The sequence below is a fragment of the Pleurodeles waltl genome, chromosome 4_2 (assembly GCF_031143425.1).
Source record: "Pleurodeles waltl isolate 20211129_DDA chromosome 4_2, aPleWal1.hap1.20221129, whole genome shotgun sequence".
NCBI classification, from domain to species: domain Eukaryota; kingdom Metazoa; phylum Chordata; class Amphibia; order Caudata; family Salamandridae; genus Pleurodeles; species Pleurodeles waltl.
The window spans coordinates 30529828-30547639 of record NC_090443.1 but is presented as its reverse complement, the minus strand read 5'-3'; the positions used below and the strand labels follow the sequence as shown (position 1 = coordinate 30547639).

Below are 17812 nucleotides of genomic sequence, written 5' to 3'. Positions count from 1 at the left end.
GTGGTACCAAGGGCTCTGTGACCACAGATGATCCCTATGGGCTGCAGTATGCATTGTGCCACAGTAAGGGACCCCATACCAAACACATGCACACTGCCATTGCAGATTGCGTGTGTTGGTGGGGAGAAAAAGGTAAAGTCGACATGGCATCCCTCTCAGGCTGCCATGCCCATAAACCATTGCCTGTGGCATAGATAAGTCACCCCTCTAGCAGGCCTTACAGCCCTATGGCAGGGAGCACTATACCACAGGTGAGGGAATAGCTGCATGAGCAATATGCCCCTACAGTGTTTAAGTCCATTCTTAGACATTTTAAGTGCAGTGTAGCAATATTAAGTACATGAGTTGGGAGATTGTCATTACGAATTCCACAGCTCCATGATGGCTCCACTGAAGACTGGGAAGTTTGGTATCGGACTTCTCAGCACAATAACCCCACACAAAGGGGCATTTTAGGGATGCCCCCTGTATTTTACCCAGCTCTTTAGAGTAAGGCTGACCAGTCTGTGCTAGCCTGCCACTAATAGACAAGTTTCTCACCCTATGAGGTGAGAGCCTTTGTGCTCTCTGGGGTCAGAAACAAAGCCTGCTCTGGGTGGAGGTACTTCACACCTCCCCTCTCTGCAGGAGCAGGAACAGTAAAATTTGGCGGTGAGCCTCAAAGGCTGAAGTCTCCCGTTACAGTGGCCCAGGGCACTCCAGCTAGTGGAGATGCCCCACCCCCCGGATCAGGCCCCACTTTTGGCACCAGATTCAGCAGGAAAATTAGGTAAAACAAGGAGGAGTGACCACTGCAGCTAGGACCACCCCTAAGGTGTCCAGAGCTGAAGTGGCTCCCTCCTTGCAGAATCCTCTGTACGAAAGTACCCTCTTTTGGCATGATTACCCCCACTTTTTGCCTTCTGTCAGTGTGTTTTGACTGTGTTCACCAGGATCCTGCTAACCAGGACCCCAGTGACTGTGTTCTTTCCCTCTAAATTTGGTTGCTTAGGACCTGCACACACACAATTGGCATACTGGTGCCCCCATATAAGTCCCTAGTATATGGTACCTAGGTAACCAGGGCACTGGAGCACCAGGGGTTCCCCATGGGCTGCAGCATTTATTATGCCACTCATGCAAAATGTGTCTGCAGGCCTGCCATTGCAGGATTCGTGAAAAGGTGCATGCACCCTTTCACCACAGGTCAGTGTAAGTCACCCCTAGGGCAGGCCCTCCTAGCCCAGGCGGCAGGATGCAAGTACCTGTGTGTGAGGGCATCCCTGCATGAGCGGAGGTGCCCCTAATAACTCCAGCTCCATTTTCCTGGACTTCCTAAGTGCGGGGAAGCCATTTTCCCCGTGTGATGGACACAGGTCAGTACCTGTGTCCAGTTACATAATGGTAATCCTGAACCCTTGGTATCAAACATGTCAGAATCATACTTCAATACTGCTGCAAGTATTGGTTGCATGATTCCATGCACTCTCCTCCTAGGAACCCCAGCATTGCTCCTACCAGTCCTTCTGGGGTCTTCCAGGCAGCCCGCACTTCTGCCACCCCACAGACAGGTTTCTTCCCTCCTGCTGCTTAGCCTGCCCGAGCAGAGGAGGGCAGAACAAAGGCTTTCCTTTGAGTGAGTGAGGCAACACCCTTTGCCTCCCCAAGCCACCAGTATGCTTTGAAGGGCACATTTGGTGTCCTCCTTGCGTACACTGGTTTGCACCAGTCCAGGGACCCCCAGTCCCTGTTCTGGCACTAAACTGGACAATGGAAAGGGGAGTGACCCCTCCTTTGTCCATCACAACTCTAAGGGTGGGGCCCAGAGCTCCTCCAGGTGGCGTTTGATTCTGCCATCTTAAATCCAAGGTGGGCAGAGGCCCCTGTGAGCATAAAGAGCCAGGTCAGGCAGGTGACGTCACAGCCCCCTTTTGATAGGTGGTCATCCTGCTAGGTGACCAATCCCCCTTCCTGTGCTATTTAGGGTCTCCCTCCAGGGTGCGTCTTCAGTTTTGATGTGCGAGATTCCAGCAGGACTCCTCTGCACCGTTTACTTCATATTGTGGCCACTGGGATTACAACTGGACCCTCCAGGAACAGACAATCTGCAACTCCAGCGACGACTCTGCTTTGCAACATTGTTTGGCTGGCTTCTTCCAGCAACTGCAACATTTCCGTGGCTGTGCATCCTCTGAGGACGAGGGTTCAGCCTGCACAAGAAGTAAGAAGGAATCTCCCTTGGAGTCACTCTCCTGAATCATCAACTGCATCAACAAACGGTTGAGTGGATCTTCTCCTCTGCAAAACTGCATGGATTCTGCAACACAGGTGGTAGTCTGGAGTGGTCCACTTAGTCCTCTCTACCAACTGTTCAACTTGGGTGACGGTAAGCCCTTGCCTCTCCTTGCAGGACAGTACCCCTGTGCACTGCACCTCTTGCAGCAACCAAGGCTTGTTTGCTCTCCCTCCAAGGGATCTTCAGGCTCCGTGTAGCCCCGGCTTCCAGCACTCTTCCCTGCAAAGCACAGACTCCTGCCTGCTGCTCCAGCCACATTGGACTCCTCTCCAGGTGTGCTGAGTGGGCTTCACAGAGACTTGTGTGTGCTTCCTGTGAGTTGCCTGTGGGGGCTGGCTCCTTGTCTTCAGACTCCTCACTGCTGAGGGTCACCTGGGACTACCCTCCTTGGGCTGAGTCCCCCTGGACCTTGCTGGTGCCCGGCAGCTCTGCAACTCCTCACCTGCAACTTTGTGCCTTTGCCAAGGCTTGTTGATGGTTCTTAAACACCAGTGAGTGAATCCAACTCTTCCGTTGTGGGACATTGTCTGCATCACTTCTGGAACTCTTCTCCTGCTCCAGTGCTGCAAAACTGACTCCTTGTCTCCACCGTCGACCTGGTCCTGCACCTCCAGAAGGGTGGATAGTGGCTCCTGCCACAACCAGACACTCCAACTCGAACTGGACTTGGTCCCCTTCTTTTGCAGGTCCTCTTCTGCCAGGATCCACCTTTGGTTTCTTCCAGTCTTGCTTGGGTCTTGCACAGTCCTTCCCCAAAGTTTACCTGTGGGGGAAAAACCAGGTACTTTCCTCTTCTCTCCTGGTCGCCACCCTGGTACTTAACTCTTGGGGTTCCTAGCTCCTCCAGCTCCCCTCTACAGATTACACTTCCTTGGGTGGGGGACTGACTTCCGCATTCCACTTCCTTAGTATATGGTTTAGTCTCCCCCTAAGGTCTCCATTATTTTCTGTAATTTCACTGTTTTCTATGCCAATTTCTGACTTCTACTGTGTATATATCAGTGTGTTTACTCAGCTGTTAGTGAAGTATTACCTATACAGTATTTTAGTATTTGTCTTACCATAATAAAGTACCTTTATTTTTGTAATACTGTGTGGTTCTTTCATTTGCATGTTTCCTAGAAATGCCTTGGCCAATCATCCACAGCTTCCTCTAGACAGCCCTGGCTTCCTAGACACTGTCTACACCTCACTAGTAGGGGATACTTGGACCTGGTATAAGGTGATAACACCATAGGCGCTCACCACACATCAAGCCAGCTTCCTTCACATGTCTCCTAAAACTGTACACAATATATGTAAGTCACCCCTACAGCAAGCCTTACAGCCCTATAGCAGGGTACATTATATTGCATGTGTGGTCTTATCTGCAAGAGTAGATATGCCCTTGCTGTGTCTGTCAATTCCTAGGTATAGTGAATGAACTAGGAAGCCATTTTAAGTGTATGTGCTAGACACTGGTTGATACGAGTTCCGCAGCTACTTGATGGCTTCACTGAAACTAGGTATGTTTGGTATTAAACATCTCGTATTAATAAACCGTCACCGATCCAGTGATTGATTTATTAATACATGCACCCACAAGGCATTTTAGAGGTGCGCCCTGAAAAACCTAGGAACTGCTTGTATGCTGTCCGACTAGTCTAAACCAGCCTGCCAGAAACAGACCGGTTACTGACCCCCAAGGGTGAGAGCCTCCGCTCTCAGCAGTCAGGAACAAAGCCTGCTCTGGCAGGGATGTTAATAAACCCATCACAACATATCGACATTTCAATCTGCATTCCAAGGCAGTGGGTGTAGGAAAGTACCTTCTTGTTGGCATGGTTACACACACACGTTTTGCCTGCTGTCAGTATGCTTTGACTGTTTTCACTGGGTTACTGCTAACCAGGACCACAGTGAGTGTACTCTCTCCTTCAAAATTTGGTTGCTTAGGACTATGCACACCCCACAACCGGCATACTGTTGCCCCTATATAAGTCCCCACTATATGATACTCTGGTACCCAGGGCATTGGGGCACCAGGGGTTCCCCATGGGCTGCAGCATGTACTGTGCCACACATGAGAGCCCATGCAAAATGGGTCTGCAGGCATGCCACAGCAGCCTGCATGAAAAGGTGCATGGACCCTTTCGCTACAGGTCACTGCACTAGGTCACTGTAAGTCACCCCCGATGGAAGGCCCTCTTAACCCAGAGAGCAGGTTGCAGATGCCTCTGTGTGAGGGCACCCCTGCATGAGCAAAGGTGCCCCAATGAACTCCAGCCGCATTGTAGTGAACTTCATAAGTGCAGGAAATTTTACTTGTGTTCTAGACACAGGTCACTACTTGTGTCAAGCTATATATTGGTAACTCCGAACCTGGGCCTGTTTAGTATCAAACATGTCGGAATCATACCCCAATACTGTTGCCGGTATTGGTTGTTTGATTCCATGCACTCTGGGGGCTCCTTAGAGGACCCCCAGCATTGCTCATACCAGTCTTCTGGGGCTTTCCGGGCAGCCCATGCTGCTGCCACAGAGGATTTCCTGTGGGAGAGGGAGGTAACACCTTCTACCTTGGAAATAGGTCTTTCATGGCTTGGGAGAGGTAGCCTCCCCCAAGCCACCGGTATGGTTTGAAGGGCACATTTGGTGCCCTCCCTGCATAATCCGGTTTGCACCAGTCCAGGGACTCCTGGTCCCTGCTTTGGCGTGAAGCTGGACAAAGCAAAGGGAAGGGGAGTGACCACCCCTCTGACCATAAATACCCTTGAGATGGTGCCCGGAGCTCCTTCAGGTGGCCACTTGATTCTGCCATCTTGAATTAAAAGGGGTGGAGGGGGGGTCGGGGTGGCAAGAGGCCCCTGGGAGCATGATTGGCCAGGTCAAGTAGGTGACATCACAGCCCCGTCCTGCTAGGTGAAAAATCCCCCTTCCTGGGCTATTTAGGGTCTCCTTCTCGAGTGAGTCCTCTGATTTAACAAGCAAGATTCCAGCACTACTTCTCTGCATCGGTTACTTCATCTTCTGGCCACCGAGACTGCAACTGAACCTCCAGGAACCAACAATCTGTAACTTCAGCAACGGCTCCATTTTGCAACAGTTTCTCCAGCGCCTTCTAGCACTGCAACATTTCCCTGTCTGTGCATCCTCTGAGGCCCGCTTATCTTCAGCCTTCACGAGAAGTTAGAAGGAATCTCCCTTGGAGTGAAGGAGTCACTCCACTGCATCTGCAGGTCCCAACTGCAACGACGAACTGCTGCATGGATCTGCTCTCCTCTGAAGCTGTGTGGGTCCCCTTGGTCCTCTCTGCCAGCTCTCCAACTTGGGAGATGGTAAGCCCTTGCCTCTCCTTTTTAGAACAGTACCACTGTGCACCATGACTCTTGCAGCTACCAAAGCTTGTAGGCTCCTCCTCTAAGGGATCTTCAAGCTCCGTGTAGCCACAGCCCCCAGCACTCCTTCCTGCAAAGTAGTCTCCTGCCTACTGCTCCAGCGACATGGGACTCTTCAGGTGTGCTGAGTGGGCCTCACTGCGACTCCTGTGCCTTTGCCTAAGCTTGTTGGTTTTTTCAGCACAAGTGACTGACTGCATCTCGACTGCTGATGTGGGACACCACTTGCACCACTTCTGGGACTGCTCTTCTACTCCTGTACTGCACTGCTGACTTTCTTCATCCACCGTCAACCTGGTCCTACACCCACAGAAGGGTGGGAGTGGCTCCTGCCACAACCGGACACTCAACTCAAACTGGACTTGATCCCCTTCTTTTTGAGGTCCTCTTCTGTCAGGCTCCGCCTTTGGTTTCTTCCAGTCTTGGGTGGGTCTTGCATAATCCTTTTCCAAAGTCCCCTGTTGGTTTTGGGGAAAACCAGATGCTTACCTCTGCTCTCCTAGGGGTCACTCTGGTACTCACCTCTTGGGGTTCCTAGTTCCTCCTGCTCCCTTCTACTGATTCTACTTCCTTGGGTGGGGGGTCTGCCTTTCACATTCCACTTTTTTAGTATATGGCTAGGCCCTCCCCTATGGCCCTCAAAGTTTACCTATACTTTTGCCAATGCTTATTGCTTTCTATGCACTTTACTGATTGCTAATGTGTATATGATAGTCTGTTTACTTACCTCCAGTTGGGGGATTGCCTAGTCAGTATTCTAGTATTTGTGTTACCATAATAAAGTACCTCTGTTTTTATAACACTGTGTGATTCTTTCATGTGTGATACTGCTGTGTGGCTATAGTGGTATTCCAGAAGCTTTGCATGTCTCCTAGATAAGTCTTGGCTACTCATCAACAGCTACCTCTAGAGAGCCCTGGCTTCATAGACACTGCCTACATTTCACTAATAGGGGATACCTGGACCTGGTATAAGGTGATAACACCAGTGGTGCTCATCACACACCAGGCCAGCTTTCACAGTGGGCTTCAAAGAGTCCACCGCCTGTGGACTGCAGATCTAGCTTCCCTCAGAGGAGATGCCGACCCCCTGACCCAAGGCCCATATGGTACCCGCACAGGCAGGAAAATTAGTAGTCAGAGGCGTGTCCACCCTCAGGTCATTTCCACCCCTAAGGTAAGATGCAAACAAAATGTAAAAGTCTGTCACCTTGGTGATGGCACAACTAGGAACTCTGGGACAGGGTTATGGCCACTTCCCATAGAAAGTGGGCATATAGGAGGCATAGCGAACCCAGGGGTAAGTAGCCTATTGGATACTACCTTTCACCTCCCCTAACATCCCTAAATTCAGTCTTTAGGTAGTTCCCTGAAACCAGGAACTCAAGTTCACCTGACTACAAGAAAATGGACAAAGAAGAGCCAAAGATGCAAGAACTGTGGACCAGCAGAGGACTTGGCACCAAACTCTGCTTGCTCCTGTTTTGACAGTTACAAAGATTGCTGCACCTGTTAGCTAGCAAAGCAAGGGACTGTGCCTTCCTGTCCTGCTCAAGGCAAAGCAGTCTCCAGAGCCCAGCAAAGCCAAGAGACTCCAAGGGCCAGCTGGCTGGCCTCCTGTTCACAGCACAGGAACACAACAGCTGAAGAAGCCTGCAGGGGCAAGCTGGTAGCCCACCATCTTCAAGTCGCTACCACCACCACCCTGCAGCACCAATGACCAAGGCCCGATGCGGAGTTGCACTCCAGTCAGTGGGGCCCAGGAGTGCTGCCGTAGAGCTGCTTGGACCCTCAAAAGGTGACTTGCCAACCCAGAAAGGATTTGCCTGTGCCTTTGCATAGTGACTGATAATCTAGAGCCGAATGGACTTTGGCCAGACCAGAGAGGGCTTTGTGGGACATCGACCCTGCAACCAGGACCCCCTCACCATTTTTGTGGACCGAGAAATCCCTGGAGGAAGACTCCCTTTCCTTTCATAGGAATCCACTGCAATGCAGATTAAGTGCCTGAAGCTCCTTGAGGACTGCTTCTCTGTGGAGGCAACTTTCTCAGGACCTTGCTGGTCCCTCTATATCTCTGCCATAGTTGGTCACCCCAAGAACTTCTAACCGACTGCGTTCATATAAAACTTTTTCAAAGAAAACTTGGGTAAGTGTAAGATTTGCTGAACATGCCAATGCTTGTTTGAGGTTGAGTGCATGGCTTTCATTTATTATTTCTAGTAAATTCTGAATCTCCTGAATCCTCCAATAGATCTTTATTGTTGTGTATAAATTCTTACAAAAATACAGTATTTTCTTTTTTTAATAATTTGGTGTCTGAGTTCTTCTGTTGAGTTAATTTCTTCTTCAATTGTTATGGTGCTATTTAAATGCTTTACACTAGTTCCTTTGTGTAAGCCTAGCTGCATAGTGCCACAGCTACCCCGGATTGAGCAGAAGGTTTGACAGACGAAACCTACTGGTCCTTAAGGGGTTTATAAGTGCATTACACGGAGGTCGCCCAGCTACACCATGTAGAACACCTCATTTCCTAACAGGAAGGTTGGTGGAACTTAGAGCCCAAGGGTCGAGCTAAGAATAACTTTGGGTCACACTCCCTCATGGCCTTGGGATGCAGGTATGCACACATTTTGCACAACGCAAGGTCGTGCAGCAGCCCAAGAACTAACATACAGATGGTGTGCAAGTCAGAAATAAAAACTGCAACATTTTTTGTACAGTTTAAACCCCAACACTGAGGAAAATAACATTTGACCTAGGTAAGTGACTACACCAAAAGCCTTGAGAATTTATCAGCTATCAAAGAGGAGCTCGAGGCCCACAACGATTAGCACAGAAAGACAGTTCAATGTTAATATTTGGGGAAAATTGGAGTAGCAACTTGTGTGGCACCACTTGGTGACGCTGGAGAGCTACTGCTTAGAAATGTTTTCTGAATACAGCCTTTCTCCTCGGAGTAGTCATAAAGTGAGAAATCTGTGAGCAAGAAGTATTAATCAGAAAACAAAGTTATCTTCTACATGGAAGATCAAGATAGATTTATTTTTATTAAGTCAACAGCCTAATGGCATACTGTGATCATTGTAAATTGCAACTGTTAAAACCTACCTGTTTTAGTTGTTTCATGACCTCTTCAGTAGATTTCAGACCCTCTTCTTTCTTTGTTTTCTTGCGAGAGTTTGGGACTTTGTCACCAACTTTCTGAGATCGCTTGGGCTTTGCAACAGCTTTCTTTACAGAGATATCCTGTAACATGGAAAACATTATAAACAATCTTTTTTCATGGTTGGGCTTTAAACCCAATGTTAACCTTGCGAAGAACTAGCTTCTGCTAGAGTACTCCCTTTCTTTTACAAAGGCCTAATGTCCATAGAAAAGACTTCTTGGGGTCGTTTGAAGGTTCACACAAGGTGTATCTGGGAGGATTTACAGGTGAACCTGTGTACAAGACTGCCTAAAAGCACTCACTGAGAATCAGAACAAGGGGTGCCAACAAGGATGTAAAGGGGGATTTAATGCAAAAGATGTGCACAGTCAAGGGTTCTTGGAGTGCTTTATTGGAATGTAAAAGGAACCTGGGTAACACCAACATTGGGTCTTGGAGGTATCTGTTAGGGCGGGTGTTAGGGAAAAGTGACACTGGGGAAAGGAGGGGTGAGATCACTCAGGTTAAAATAAAGATGGCTGCAGGGATTTTGTGGTGGCGGAAGAGGAAACTGCATCAGAAGATACAACATGAAGCTGTGACAGGGACTACCAGGAGGTATTAAATATAGAAACAGAGGTTCTACAGGACACCTTGATGTTTTGCAATGTCAGATGTAATGAATAAACAATCCATGATGGATAAGGGTTAGCAAGAGTCCTGTGACACGTAGGAAAAGCAATGTCTCCCTGGTAAAACAGAGGAAAACATCAAGCATAGTTTAAGTCCAGCACCAACATTACATGGTGGAATAACTAAGTATTTGAATCTTTAAGAGGTTCATAGTGCAAAAATTGCTCTTACCTCCTTACATCCAGGGGCAGCTTGCAGCTTTTGTTCCAATACAGCGAGCTTGCTATTGATGTGCCCATTGATCTCAGCATGCATACCCTCCACTGAGCGCTGTGATGCCAACTGTACATTCTTGGCACGCAGGAGCTTTTGAAGCAGCAGATGGCCTGCTTCCGAGCGGCAACCAGGGAATAACTGCTTCCCAGAGAGTTTCAGCCCCACAGGGTCACCACTGGCTTCTCGTTTCACAGCTTGGTTTTCAAGCATACATGGTACTTCATCCTTTGGCTCTTGCTTGATGTTCAGCCGAATTGACTGGAACTGCTCTGTGTCACTAAACTTTCTGCTGTCGGAAGACTGTACATGCGTTTTGCTTGGTTCAGATTCTTGACCTTCTGCACCTCCATTCACTTGACTCGGAGGCTCTCCCATGACTGGTGAAGATCCAAGGAGAATTGGTTTCACAACATCTTGTTCTGGGACAACTGCTTCACTGCTTCCCTCCAGCTTTGGAGATGCGGTCTTCAATGGTGACAGGGGAGAATTAGGCTCCAGTCGGGCAGCATTGTGGTCGCCAGAAACAAATTGCAAAGGACTGCAAGTCCTGTAGTCTTTGCTTGAGTAATTTTCCATAGTTTGGTTCTGGACTGACTTGTTTTCTAATGAAGTGGGAGATTCAGGGGTGGTTTCTGGCAAGTCCAACCCAGGGAGCGTTTGATCAGGGATACTGCTCTGGTCAGAGAGTGGCAAAGGTGGGACAGAGGAAGGCTCCTTAACATTTAAACTAGCAAACTGATTCTTTGGCTCTTGAGGGCTTTGTTCCAAACTCTGGAATTGTACTTTTACTTGCTGCTGTGTGTGATGGGGCAGATGCTGCTGGGGTGAATACATATTTTGAGATGGTATGATCTGCAGGGGTTCAGCCTGCTGCTCTAGTACCCTTGTCAGAGGGTGCGGCGTATGTTGTGGTGACTGCTGCAGCTGTGGGGACTGTGCCTGTTTAAGTTGCTGAGCCATCTGTAACTGTTGCTGTAAATGTTTTTGACGCAGATGAAGCTGCTGCTGTTGTACCTGTTTGTGTAAATGAAGCTGTTGCTGTATTAGTGGTGTTTGTTGTGGCTGCTGTAATAGCTGCTGCGAGACTTGCTGCTGCAATGGCTGTTGTGACAATTGCTGCATCGATAACTGCTGTTGTGATGCTTGCTGCTGCAAAAGCTGCTGTGTCAACTGCTGCTGCTCCTGTGATACCTGATGCTGTAACAATTGCTGAGATAGCTGCTGATGCGATACTTGATGTTGCTGTGACTGCTGCTGCTGCACTTGTAGCTCTGATGATTGCTGCTGTTGTGCCGCTTGTGACAATGGGTGCTGTTGCAACATTTGCTGCGATAGCTGTTGTGTCATTTGCTGCTGAGAAACTGTCTGCTGTGACATCTGGTGTGGCATTTGCTGCTGAGATACCTGCTGTTGTGGCACTTGTACTGAAACTGGATGTCGAGATAGTTGCTGATGTACAAATTGTTGCTGCTGTTGAGATAATTGTTGTGCCATTTGCTGCTGAGAAATCTGCTGTTGTGACATTTGTTGCTGCAATAGCTCCTGTTGTGACAGCTGCTGTGATAACTGCTGCTGCGATAGCTGGGTTTGTGACATTTGCTGCTGAGAAAGCTGCAGCTGTGACAATTGTTGAAAATGCTGTGTTGATAACTGTTCCTGTGTTTGCTGCTGTTGTGACTGATGCTGAGAAAGCTGCTGCTGCTGTGTTAGCTGCTGGGATAGTCCCTCCTGTTGTGAAAGATGCTGCTGTGCCTGTGGATGTGATAGCTGCTGTTGAGATAACTGGCTCTGCTGTTGCAACACCTGCATCTGTTGAGATAGTTGTTGCTGAGGTTGTGACTGCTGCATTTGTGATATTTGCTGTAGGGATAGCTGCTGCTTTTGAGATAAAGGCTGTTGAGATACCTGCTGCTGTTGGGATAATTGCTGAGATAGCTGCTGTTGGGATAATTGCTGTGATATCTGCTGCTGCTGAGAGAGCTGTTGTAATAGATGCTGGTGGGACTGTTGTTGCTGAGACATCTGCTGGGATAGCTGCAGTGACTGCTGTTGTGATAGCTGTTGATGTGCTAACTGCTGCTGAGCCTGCTGTGATATCAACGCCTGTTGAGACAGCTGCTGTGCTAACTGCTGCTGAGCCTGCTGTGAGAGCAGTTGCTGAGACAGTTGCGGCTGTTGAGGCAGCTGCTGTGATAACTGTTGGGATGACTGCTGTTGTGATATCTGTGGTTGCGATACTTGCTGTTGCGGCTGATGCTGTGACAGTTGCTGAGAGAGCTGTTGCTGTGATAACTGTGTAGCTAACTGCTGTGATAAATGCTGCTGGGAGGGGTGCTGCTGTTGAGACAGTTGTTGCTGTGAGTGCACCTGCTGTTGTGATAGCTGTGAGACAGTTTGTTGTGGTGGCTGTTGTGATAACTGCTGCTGCAGCAAAAGCTGCTGCGACAAGTGCTGAGACAGCTTCTGCTGCTGCATCTGGGTCAATTGCTGATGTGGTAATACCTGTTGTGATATTAGCTGCTGCTGCGACTGTTGTTGCTGAGAGTGCTGCTGTGCTAACTGTTGTGACAGCAAATGCTGATGTTGTGACATCTGTTGCTGTTTTAATAGCTGTGAGTGCTGCTGCTGCATAAGCTGCTGAGAGTTTTGTGTTTTTGTTAGCTGTTGTGAGTGTTGTTGGGTGAGCTGCTGTTGCAACTGCACTGAATTTACATTTGCCTCACCAGAAGACGTCTGAAGAGAAACTGTGCCCTGTGACTGTGGAGATGAGAATCTTAAAACCCCTTGAGATCTTGGCTGTGTGTTCTGTGCTAGCTCATTCGGAGACTGCTGTGGTCTGGGCATCCCAAGTTCAGAGAGTGGCCTTTGCTGAGCTGAAGAAAGCTGCTCCCCTACAAAACCCTGCTGTTCCACAGGTGTAGATGGTCCTAAGGGACGAACATGGAGAACAGTTCCTGGCGGCAGCTGTCGACCTACTGTACCCTGGGAAGAGTGCTGTGTAGTGACAGGGGACCCATGGTCTAACAGTGCTGGAGCCTGGCCTTGCAACTGGCCTGCTGCTCTCATTGCCTGACTCTGCTGCAACAAGCTCTGCTGATGGCGCTGCACCAGAAGGGTATGTAGCTGCTGCTGCTGCTGAGGGGTGAGGTTCCTTAACTGTGGATTTTTGGCAATCACCCCTTGCAACTGAGCTCGGATATGACCCAACATTTGCGAAGTTGGCTGTCCTAGCATGGCCTGGGTCTGTTGCAACATTGCACCTTGGTGTTGTCCCATCAGTCTTGGTCTGGGTTGCCCTGCATTTTGCATTGGTTGTTGCTGCTGGCTGGGAATGTTTTGCAGCTGCCCTATGATTCCTTTTGCTTGCTGTTCTGCACTTTGAGATGGTATCAAACTTGGTCCTAAAAGCCTCTGCTGCTGGCCAGTAACAACTGGCTGATCCCCAGCACCCTGTTGCTCTAACAAGGTTGTCTTCTGTGATCCTTCTTGTTGCTGTGCTGTTACAAGTGGCTGCTCGGACCGTGAGTTCATTACACCTGAAGCAATTAAGCCACTGTTTTGCATTCCCTGCTGACTAGCAATGGGTCCTTGCTGCTGGGTCATGGAACTGTTCTGCACTCTCGGAGACTGCTGGAGGTGTTGTGGGGGTCCCATCACGTTTTTCTGGGCATTCTGCTGCTGGTCTCCTGCAAGACTTTGGTGCTGCATAGGCAAGTGCACATGTTCAGTATTCACAAGGACAGAGGTATTTCGATTCTGCACTGCCTCGGCCTGTGATGTAACCTGCTGAGGGCTTGCAGTCTCCTGGCCAGCCTGATTTAGCCCTCCAGGCCCAAACTGTATAGACTGCTGCTGGGTCTGCCCCTTTGTGTCTTCTTGAGACAGTATCCCAGCAGCATCCTTGCTCTGAATATCTGTATTGGTTGGGGACATTATATGGCTGAGGTGCAAGACAGACTGCTGAAGGAAGTGCTGGGATGTGGTCTGATTCTGTGATTGTCCAAAAAGTCCTTGTTGGGAAGTTTGTGCTTGCCCCATTACAGGAGGGTGAGGTGGGGCACAGTCTGGTTGAGCCATTAAAGCCTGGGCCTGGCTAATCACTCCCATCTGTGGTTGTGACACCAAAGTCATTTGTCCACTTAATTTCTGCGGGCTTGTCTGACTCATGAGCCCTTGCTGCTGAACAGGACTTGAGCCTAAAACGCCCTGTTGCTGCTGCGATAATCCGCGCCCCAAAATGCTTTGCTGGGATGACCCCAAAATCCTCTGCTGCTGGGATAAGAGAATATGTCGCTGTTGGTTATGTTGACTTATGACGCCCTGGTGTGGAATCACAGAGGCCTGCTGAGGAGACAGCTGTTGGACCACAACACCTTGCTTGCTAGAAGCCATCTGTGGAGCTTGTGGAGACTGTAGGGGGGGCTGCTGTTGTTGGGGTCCAAGTATGTTTGACTGGTTTTGCTGTTGACTAACCATCCCTTGCTGCAGAGAGGGTTGCCCTAAAATGCCCTGCTTCTGAAGTCGCTGAGCCAGTTGAATTCTCTGCTGTTGTAATTGGAGCTGCCTCTCCCTATCCTGTAGCAATCGACTGTCATTAACAAGTCCCCTCTGAGGAGAAGATCCTGGGAAAAAGACTGCTGCATCATTTGAGACAGAGGTATTTCCACCTTGCGTTGGGCCCTGCTGCATGATTGTGCAGTTTGCAAAAGGGATACCTTGCTGGACTTGTCCAGACACACCACCTTGGGGCACCCGTATGCTCCCACCTTGTGCTGCAGATGCACCCGAGGCATTACCTGCTTGTGCTACCTGTTGTGGCAGCGCCTGCCGAGATAAGATTTGTCCTTGGACTTTAGCAATAAGTTGCGGACTCTGCGAGGGACTAAGTGCCACCATGGCTGTGGGAGTCTGCTGCTGCTCTCTGTGTTGCTGGTGCTGTTGCTGCTTGTTCCGATACTCAGCCATCAAGTTGGTGTGCTCCTTCTGTTGCTTACGGACCTGAGAAGAGAGGAGACAAACCCATCAGTAATGTTCTGCACATTATGATATACACATCACAATAATGACACACCTCTGCCTTAGTTCAACCAGTGTATCGATATCCCCAGAGAATCACTGAATTAACTAGGATATCTCCCCACCTTCAGTAAATGATCATCATGCCTACTGTAGGAAAGTGCCATGTTTCTGGCATAGTTACCCCCACTTTTTGCCTGATGTCAGTGTGCTTGGATTGTAGTTTACTGGAATCATGCTAACCAGGACACCAATGACAGTGCTCTCTCCCCTAAATTTAGCTGTTACTTACTCTTCGCACCCACAACTGGCATACTGATGCACCCATCTAAGTCCCTAGTATATGGTGCCTTGGTACACTAGGGGTCCCCAATGGGTTGCAGCTTGTATTATGCCGCCCATGGGAGCCCATGCAAACTGACTGCAGGCCTAAGATTGCAACCAGACTGCTTTGCATAATCTGGCTTGAACCAGTGCTTTGGCATGAAACAAGAGAATAGAGTGATACACACCCGCCCCCACCCCCCCCAGCCCCATCCAGCACATCCCCTAGGGCCTAGGGGGGTGCCTAGAGCACTGCCAGGTGGCCACTTGATTCTGCCATCTTGAAAATAAGATGTGCAGAGGTCCCTGGGAGCATCGGGTTGTTAGGCCAGGTAGATGACGTCCCTGTCCCCCTCTGGTAGGTGGGTCACTGCAGAGTGTGACCAACACCCTTTTAGAGTTATTTAAGGGCTCCCTCGAGGATGGGTCCTCAGAATCGTCAAGCAAGGCTCTTCAAGGAACTCTCCGCAAGAGATCTTCTGCTCCTGGCCTCTGGAATCACTGCTGCTCTTCGTTGGAACCAAGCAAATCTGCTTCTGGTGGAAAGGCTCCCATTCTAACATTATTTCTCCAGATCCTGAAAGAATTCTGCAACATCCAAGGCTGTGCATCCTCCAGGGTCAAAAGGGCTCTGTTTACACCAGGAAGCATGAAGAAATCTCCCTTGAAGTGAAGGAGTCACTCGCCTGCATCCGCAGGCACCTCTAGGCATTGTCGACTGGTTGGTGGGGTCTGCTGTCTCTGGACATCTGAAGAGGCTGCAACACAGGTAAGCGAGTGTAGCCTCCTCAGGGACCCACTTGACTCCTATCTAAGTTGGGAGACTGTAGGCACTTGTTCCTCCCACTGGACTGGCTCCCCTGTGCATCACATCTGCTGTATTTGTCAAGGCTTGGTGACTCTTCCTCTAGGAGATCTTCCACCTCCAAGAAGTCCCGGGCACTAGCATTCTGCAAACCAAAGATCAGTTCCTGTCCTGCAACTTGGGCTTCTCTTTTGCTGGGCTGGTAAGGCCTTCATGTGACTCCCTGTGTCCAGCACCCGTGGGTTACTCTTGGGGGCTCCATCAACTTCTGTTGTCCTTCCTGTGTGCTGAGGGCCAGCTCTGATCCCCTCAGTCCCCTGCCCCCCCCCCCCCCCCCCAGGCAGAGTCTCCTGGACCTGGTTGGTCTCCACAGTTCTGCAAACTCCTCTTCTACTTCCATTTGCACTTGCTCGTTGGTGACCTGACTGGTCACTGACCCTACTGCAATCTGGAGACCGTCGAGGCACAGCTCGTAGGCGACTCCTCGGATTTTCATTGACTCCTGGGCCCTGAAGCTGGACCAGGTCCAGATACGTTCCTGGGCTCAAAAAGCCTGACCCACGGGTCGTAACAGCAGCTGGACTATCCAAGGCACCACAGTCTTCTGAAAGAGTTCCTTCTCCCCTCTGCACCTGGGTCACTGGTGCAGGTACTCATGTCTTCTGGGTATCCTGGGGTAGGGGCACTCTCCATCCACCCGCCTGCCCGCTGGTTTCCTCTGAATCTGCTGGGAAGGATCCTGAATTCCACAAACCACTGCTTCCTGTGTTACACTATGGGACAACTTGGTGGGTAACTGACTTACTCTTGGTTGCTGGGGTCACCTACTGTACATACCTCTGGTGTTCCTAACTGACCCCAGCCAACCACCACACTTACCTTGGTTGAAGTCCCACTTTCACATTCCCCCCTTTGCCCACATCTAGGACTCTGTATATTTCTATGCTATGTTTGCTGGCTATTTTATGTGTATAATTATGTGTAATATTTCCAGAAGGAGATATACCAATATAAGTTTAGTAATAGTGCTGTAATAAAGTATCCTTTTATTTTTCCCACCTTAGGAAGGCTAATCAACAGGTCATCCTGTGGGAGTTAGGGTTACACCCTCTTACCGGACAGGCTTTTGTTCTGGGCCTCCTGAGAGCAGTCTCTCTCAGGTGGCAGGCTAGTAGAAATCAGTCAATGAGCACATCAGAGGCTCGTATGGTTTCAAGGGGCACATCTAAGGTGCCCTCTGGATGCAGGTATTGGTGAATCCAACCCTGGCATCAGTATGGGCTCACCAATATGAGATGTTTGATACCAAACATCCCTATTTTCTGTGATGCCATCATGTAGCTGGGTTACTTGTATTGATCAGTTGATCACTGTCCGGTACATAAATGTAAAATGGCTTCCCTGATCACTCAATATGTCTGAGAATTGACAAAGGTATACCAAGGGCATATCTGCTCATGCAGATATGTCCTCACATGTAATATAATGCACCCTGCGTTAGTAATAGAAAGGCCTTCCAGATGATGTCCCACGCCGGTCACCGGTTTGCAGATGGTCAGTGGTCAGGAGGACCACCAACAAGCTGTGGCAATTATAAGTCTGGGCAGAAGAGGATTTGCAGCAAAGAAGAGGAACAGCAAGGTCCAGGGGACTCAACCCTTAAAAGGGAGTCCGGGCTAACCCTCAGCAGTCGGAAGAGTCAGCAGAAGCAGTTGCAGACACCACAGGCAACCCACTGGCAGCTGGCACAGTAATTTGCAGTAAGGCCCAGTCAGCACACGTGGAGAGAAGTCCCACATCACTGGAGCAGCAGCTGAGACACTGCCCTTGGAAGGATGAAGTGCTGGAGGCTGGGGCTACTTGGAGCTTGAAGATCCTTTGGAGCAGGAGTCAACAAGCCTTGGCTGCTGCACGACTTGCAGTGCCACAGGGGTACTGTCCTTCAAGGAGAGGTTAGAC

General features: G+C 49.5%; 1 protein-coding gene across 4 annotated transcripts in view; it reads right to left on the bottom strand.

The window, feature by feature from the left end:
• Positions 1-17812, bottom strand: part of KMT2D (lysine methyltransferase 2D) — a 1162185-nt gene that overhangs the window by 165357 nt on the left and 979016 nt on the right. For all 4 annotated transcript variants that reach the window (XM_069230486.1, XM_069230488.1, XM_069230487.1 and 1 more), the window contains 2 exons: positions 9664-14706; positions 8763-8900 (listed from right to left, as the gene is read on the bottom strand). In XM_069230486.1, coding sequence (XP_069086587.1) covers positions 8763-8900; positions 9664-14706 — 5181 coding nt within the window. The remainder of the gene's footprint in view (positions 1-8762; positions 8901-9663; positions 14707-17812) is intronic.